Raw genomic sequence first — 7,377 nt, 5'->3', positions numbered from 1 at the left:
CGAACTTGAGAAGGTATGGTACTGATGTTTGGGGATGTTTAGGCCTCTGTGGAGGGGACCGATGTAGACTGTGAGGCTTTAGTTTTGGGGGGGGGCCCTGGAGCGGGGAGGATGCTCACGCGCCTTATTCTTCCTTTTCATTTTTGGTGTCTGAGTGCAAGAATCTGAAAGACCCTCTAGGGCTGTTTCGTGATCACGAGAGCCTAACTGCGGCTGGTTATTTTGTGATCACTTCCTGTCTACTCAACTCCTCATCTATTTGTCGCTGTTTTGTGCCTTGGGGTCTGGCCACTCCGGCTGCCGTCCTCTGGCCTCTCTCCCCGGCTATTCCCATTAGGGCACGGTCAGTGGAAGATGCTCCCTCGGAGAGGAAGAGGGGGTGAGGGTTTGCTGTCTCTCCTCTCTCCTCTTTGCATCCAACCTCCGGGTGTGAGGAGGTGTGTTAGGATTTGCCCCTGGGAGGGACTCTGTCCAGTACCCTCCTTCCTGTGGTCACAGTGACTTGATTTTCTTGTGTGAACCCAGAAGGCCTTGGCAGGTAAAGTTTCCCGGGATTTCTACTTCCCAGAGATGTCCAGAGCTCTTTCTGGCCCCCTTCATCTTGCTCAGGCCATTTTTGTGGGGTGTGGGTTGGGTATTTGGGCCATACCCCCGATGAGCTCAGGACTGACTCCTGGCTCTGTGCCCAGGGCTCACTTTTGTCTGACAGTGCTTGGGGAACCCTGTGTGGCACTGGGGATTGAACCCGGGTCGGCTGTGTGCAAGGCAAGCATCTTTACCCCTGTGCTCTCTTTCCATCTCTCTCCAGCCCTGTCCCCGCCATTCCTAAGTTTCTTGGTTAAAGTCTTCATTGAAACCCAGGTGATTGGGGTTCACTTCCCATCCAGGCTTTGGTTGGTCAGTCCATTGGGAATTAGGTCAGAGAAGCAGATTTTAAGAGCACCCCTGGATAGCCCCCTATAGAGTGACTCTGAAGATTCACCCCTGGGTTTGACCCAGATACCCCATCCCACACTCCGTGGCTCCAGGTTATCTGGATCTGTCTTTCTCTGGGGGAAGAAGCTTTCTGTCGACACCCTCCAGGAGGTCCTTACTCCTCCACAGAGCTGATGAGGAGGTAACACTCTCCCCCATGGCCCCGTTTTGCTCCTTTGAAATCAGAAAAGTTTTCGTTATCTGGCACGATAACATTCTCCCAATAAATCCAGGAAATTCACAGAGTCTGTTTATCCCCAGCAGACGCGAGCTTCTTATCCCCCGCCTTGCTGCGTCTGGCAAGTACTCGGATTAATTGTATCCCTCCATAGAGTCTAAGCCATCACGTTCAGCCAAGTGCACTAATAAAAGGATTATTATTTAACAGTTTCTACCTCCATAGACACTCACTTTTATCTTGCCTCCCGGAGTTGGGGAACGAAATTAATGAGGACGTGGTGGCCCCGCCAAACAGCTCTCTCTCTATTTCGACCTTCTCAGCAAATTCTTAGCATTTCTGCACTTGGCTCTCAGCTTGGAAGTTAATTTCAGTCTCTGAGTTGATGTAAAGATAGAGTGTGACAATAGTTGGTGGGTGGCTGTCAGAACTGACGGTGGTTTGTGGGGGCAATGCCTAGCTCGTTTGAAAGCTAGGGTTCGGATTCCAGAGAAGAGGCACCGAAAAAACCCCTTTGTTTTCCTACCTCACAAGGGAAAGGTCAAACCAAGTTTTTAATTATGATGCTATTATCATATATCTCATGCTCAGATGACCTGGGTTGGCAGAGTTGGAAGTAGGATGTACGGTGGCCAGCTGGCAAAAGGGCACCCATCCAATGTGACCTTTGGAGGGAATGAGTCAGAATCTTGCAGAGAGGTAGTGAGGTAGAGCGAAAGGGTGGAGTATTAGGGGGTCGGTCTGCATTCTACAACGGGCACCATCATTAACCTTGCTCGGCCTGGGAATCCTCATCTGGAAAATGAGGCGTAGCTGGGGTCTCATTTCCGTTGGGTTATTAATCATAGCTCCATAAGACATGCATTGGGATTAGTTTATGGAGTGGAAATGAAGAGTGAGAGAGCGAGAATGAGTGATAGAGAGAGAGCGAGAGAGCACGCATTACCCAAGGCCACACAGCTATCAAGTGGCAGAGCCTTCACAGTTAAAGCTACAGTTATTGACTCTAAACCTGACTCAACAAACCATGAAGATGTCTGTTGACCTCATAGAGAGCTGCTCTGTGTGTGTGTGTGTGTGTGTGTGTGTGTGAACAATGAAGTTCTCTACCATTTTCTCTAGAACCGTCACTCAGAGATCTTCAAGAACTTGTTCCAGGGCTAGACATGCCTTAAGGGGTGGGTGCAGGGCACTAGACCCAAGACTGTAACTTCCAAATCCAACCTCTCAGCCCTTCTGCTAGATTTCCACTTAGCACTGCAGCCATCACTGTCCTGGAGATAGTACAGAGGACGTGGGCTGGCCAGAGAGGAGCCAGGTGGACACCTGGTGAGGGCCCAGGGTTCGCCTGCTAGGAAGCAGGGTCAGTGGCCTCCAGTTCTGCAATGAATCCCACTGGAGGCAGGGGCTGCCCCAGTCTCATGATCACGCCACAGTCAAGGAGGCCCCTGTAGGGTGCCGTAGAGCTCTGCCACCCGCAGAAAGATGCTGAGCACTAGGGTGGGGGCACCATGTTAGAATTTATTAGCATACAAACAAGTCCAAACACAACAGATGATCGCATTAAGAAAATACAGACGGTGACTCTGGTCGCCTTCACTTCCGTTCTTGGGACAGGAATAGCCACCAATGGAGCTCTTTCATTCCCTTCTCCTAGAAGCTCCCCCTCCCTGCGCCCACCCTCCCCTCCCTCCCCGCCCCCGCCCAGCAATGGTGGATGGACCAGCAGGCAAACTGTGCACTGCCATCTCTTGCCCACTGCAGAGCGTTTGCAAAATGGCGGTAGGTGCTTTCTCCGCCCCTGTCGTCCGTGGCCTGACTGCCACCCTCCTCCGTGTCGTCACAGTCCTTGAGCTGTTCTGTACAAAGACACAGCCTGTTTGCGTCCCCGCGAGCCACACCAAGGACACATCTTGCATGAGAGAGAGAGAGAGAGAGAGAGAGAGAGAGAGAGAGAGAGAGAGAGAGAGAGAGAGAGAGAGAGAGAGAGACGCTACTTAGCAGTCCTACAAAGCGACACCGCCAACTCCCCACGTAAGGCAAAGGCTGAAAGGCCATCGCTGCAACTCTCAGGGCGTTCTTTCTAGAACTGACCCGAAAGAAGACACTTGCGAGTTGTTTGTTTGTTTTTTTTTAAAACAAAAATCTCTTCATCATCACCCACGATCATGACTATAAATAAGAATAAGTTAAAATCTCTTCAATGATCAGAAATACAAGGATCTGGGGGAGCGGGCAATGGGGGTGGGGTGGGGAGGGGCACTCCGAGGCTTTCTAACCAGCAGAAACAAATCCTGAAGTGCCATCACGAATCAGAGCTTGGTTGAAGATCATTGATCCAACTCTTAAATACAGTCCGGAGAGAACAAGAGTCAGTGCTGCTGGGAACCGCCCCTCGGCTTTGAGAGGTGGGATAAACGAGTGGGTAGGGAAACATTCCAAACACCCAGTATTTTTTTTTTTTTACATTTTACACAGCTACAGTTCATGTCCACGTACAATTATAAACAAGGAACGGAGCGTGGGGGAGTCCCATACGGAGTGTCCGTCCTCCATACATTCTCCAGAAGGAATTGCACTAGTCCTCATAAATATTGCACTCGGCCACGGAGAGCTCTCAGGAGCGGTTTTCAGAGCTCTGCATTTAGAAAACAGCGTAGGTAGAGAGGGAGGGAGAGATCTACAGAGCTATTCAGTGGAGGGAGCCTTTGGTTCCTTCATCAGAGGATGTGGTGAAGTGACATCATTCACATGAGGGACTGCATGGACTTAGCCAAAGCAACCCACGTGGAAAGAGACGCCATGGGGGTGTGGGGGCCCACGTGCCACTGGCTGTGTGTATACTCCGGGGAGACTGAGCTTGGGTGGGGAGATTGGTCTAGCCCATCTTGCAGACAACTCCCACGAGCTGACTCTTGGCTCACGGGGTGACCCTAGTGTTTCTTAGACATTTTATAATTAAAAAAAATTTTTTTTGTCATTTTGGGTCACCTCCAGCAATGCTCAGGGCTTACTCCTGGCTCTGCACTCAGAAATTACTCCTGGCAGTGCTCAGAGGATCATCTGGGATGCCAGAGATCGAACCCAGGTCGGCCACGTGCAAGGCAAACGCCCTCCCTGCTGGACTATCTCGCTCCATCCCCTCTTAGACACTTGAGAGCCCCCAAATCTGGTTGGTTTTTTTTCACTGCAAGGCAGCCAGCCAGCCCTGTCTAGCTCCTCCTTCACCCCCAATCCAGCCACCTGCCCCCCGTGTCTGCGCCTCCCCAGGAGGGCGTTTGGTCTCCGGTACGGGCCGTTCCTGAGAAGGACTTGGCAGAGGTAATTAGGCTGGGGGGAACTGTCCCTATTGCACAGGCTCAGCACCTAGTCCCAGGGTAAGACCAGACTCAGCTGCACTCACTTCAAAGGCGTGGAGGTGAGGACCATCAGGGCCAACGGTCTGGAATGCTACTTCGCACGGAGGGCTCTGGCTGACGCCGGCGGGTGGGGGGCTCCTCTGCCAACTCTCTTATTGCAAATTCCCTTCGAAGGGGTGGCCGGGGCTTCCAAATTTAGGACAAACGTGTTGTGAAAACCCAGACAGAGGCAGCCCAGGCCCTCTGGTTTGCTTTTTGTTTTGGCAACACAAATATGATGGTGGGTTGTTTTTTGGTGGTGGTTGTTTTCGTTTTTTTGCATCACATGTGGCGGTGCTCAGGGAGCACTCCTGCTTTTGTTCAGAATCAAACCCAGGTTAGCCATGTGCAAGGCAAGTGCCTTACCCACTGTAATCTCTCTCTGGCCCCACGAGGTCATTCTAAAATAGTTTGGGGAGAATTCCCACCCCCCCCCCCCCGCCAAAGCAGGGATAGGGAGGTTTCAAAAAAGGTTAAAGAAGAGGAAATTTAGGATAAATTTCTGTTTCTAAATTCACCCCTGGCTACAGAAAAGCTGGATAAAATAGTGTGTGTGTGCATGTGTGTGTGTTGTGTGTATGTATGTGTGTAAATGCATGGGCACACACAGATGAGTGGTAATACCCAGGGAAACTTCTGGTAATTGCATTCTGGCACTGTGTTTTGTTTAGACAGGCAAGGAGAGAGCAAACAAAAAAAATTTCACATTTACCGTCGTGCAAAGGGCCCGGGGTTCATTAACCTCCCTGAATACTGGCACCACTGCTGGAACCATGGCAGTGGAGGGCAGACTGGCAGGCATCGTGGGCACCTTTCCATGCCAATCGCATCTGCATCTGTTCTGAATGGCCCCGCTGGCTGTGCTGTGGGGCAGGGCCAAGCCATCTCCTTTCACCACGGGACAGTGACAGCTTCTGACCCTGGAAACACCAGACCAGAAGCCGCTTCTGGTCCAACTCCCTGGGGAGGGATTCAGCAAGCAGATGGGTGGGGTCAAACACGGGAGGAGTCTCCTGGGTGGAAGCACCCTGAAAAGTTCCTTAAAGAAGGGATCATTCACAGAGGGCACGGGAAGAAGGCTTGGCAAGAGTAGGCTCTAGATATATTTTTTGTTTTCCTGGGCTCAAAATTCCTCCTCGCCCCTCCTGTAACAGGCAGGGTCGTAGTTTGGGAGGCGATAGATAAGATCTCTAAAATATTAGCGAATAGAAAGGTTACGTCACTGACTCTAAGTCTGAAGGGCTGAGTCACGTGGGTTTGGAGTCTTTCTGCAGAGCCTCTGGTCAGAGTCCGGAGAGAATGCAGTACTCCTGGGTCCCTGCAGAGTCATCCTGCTTGTCGGGGTGCCAGGGCTCCGACCACAACACTATCTAGGACAACGGGCACCTGGGGAAAACACTGCACTGGTCACCAGCGTGCACTACGGCGAAGAGCACAGGAAGCGATGGGTGGTCTCAGCTCCTAGACGAACGTGGCTCGACTACGTGCTACTGCAGCGTGGTGTGTCACAAGAAAAATACAAAACAACCGAGCGGTGCCCGGGTGACGGTGGTGGAGGGTGCCACGGCTAAGTCACAGACTATAATTCTCTACTGTGTCGTCGCCTTCCCGGCCACACAACCTTCGCGGGCATTTGCCAAAGTGGCAGGTGCTCCTTGCTGTCGCTACGACGCGGCGGAAATAGAGGCGCAGATGAAAACATGCTTTTCCCTCTTCTCGGTCACCTTGCCTCTCCTCCCAGTCCGTGGAGACAGGAAATCAGGTGAGCGCTCTGAAGGCGGGGCAGCCAGAGGATGGGCCACTCTCTCCCATCTGGAAAGGGGTCAGCTAGGGGCACACGGGGTGCCCCCCAGGGCTTCACGGGGAGACTTTTATAGGCTTCCCGTTTTTGTCGTACTGGTACACCAGCATCTTGATACAGTGCGAGTTGGCTGGCGAGATCCAGGGGCTGCTGGTTATGGAAAAGTTATGGTTGGTATAGAACTGCACGGGTTGCTTCTGGCACCGGAAGAAGGCCTTGAGCGTGGCGGCGGCCATGGTGCGGAAGCGCTTGCTGATGAAGCAGTAGAGGAAGAAGTTGATGGCCGTGTTCAGGAGGGCCAGCATGTTGGCCACGTCGGACATGATGTGCGCCAGCCAGCGGTTCTCGATGGGCGCCCCGTAGAGGTGGTAGAGGATCATGATGATGCGGGGGGCCCAGAGGGTGGCGAAGATGGAGGTGATGGTGAACAGGATGGCGGTGGTCTTGCCCGTGGAGTAGCCGCGGAGGCGGAAGTTGCTCTTCCTCCGGAGCTTGTACACGATGATGGAGTTCAGGATGAAGAAGATGGAGCAGGGCACCAGGTACACGGTGAAGCAGTGGACCCAGATGAGCACGTGGTGCACGGAGGTGCTGATGTAGTCTTCGGTCCAGATGTTGGGCCACCAGTAGTAGGGGATGCTGGTGAGGAAGCAGGTGATGTAGACGCCGACGATGACCTTCCGCGTGCGGGCCGGGTAGGAGACGGTGTGGTACTTGAGTGGGTGGCACACGGCGATGTAGCGGTCGATGGTTAAGGGGACGGTGATCCAGATGGACGTGTGGATGGACGAGAACTCCAGCACTTCTATGATCTTGTCGGGCACCCGCGGCAGCTGCATGTTCAGGATGAAGTCTTCCAGCAGGAAGTCCACGAAGACGATGAAGAAGAGGACCAAGATGTCCGCAGCGGCCAGGGCCAAGAGATAGTTGTAGGAGGACTTCTGCCTCCTGGCCACCAGCTGGGACAGGATGATCACCGTCAGGATGTTTGCTGTGGAGAGAAGAGAAACCTGGCTTAGTTCTGA

At 52.7% G+C, this 7,377-nt stretch overlaps 1 protein-coding gene across 2 annotated transcripts in view; it reads right to left on the bottom strand.

The window, feature by feature from the left end:
- Positions 1-2,868: 2,868 nt before the first annotated feature.
- Positions 2,869-7,377, bottom strand: part of GPR139 (G protein-coupled receptor 139) — a 45,934-nt gene continuing 41,425 nt past the window's right edge. For both annotated transcript variants that reach the window (XM_055136972.1, XM_055136973.1), the window contains exon 2: positions 2,869-7,343. In XM_055136972.1, the coding sequence (XP_054992947.1) occupies positions 6,409-7,343 (935 nt within the window). In that variant the 3' untranslated portion in view covers positions 2,869-6,408. The remainder of the gene's footprint in view (positions 7,344-7,377) is intronic.

The sequence above is a fragment of the Sorex araneus genome, chromosome 4 (genome assembly GCF_027595985.1).
Source record: "Sorex araneus isolate mSorAra2 chromosome 4, mSorAra2.pri, whole genome shotgun sequence".
NCBI lineage: Eukaryota > Metazoa > Chordata > Mammalia > Eulipotyphla > Soricidae > Sorex > Sorex araneus.
Note: the sequence above shows the minus strand (reverse complement) of the source record. Positions and strands in the feature narration are given on the sequence as shown.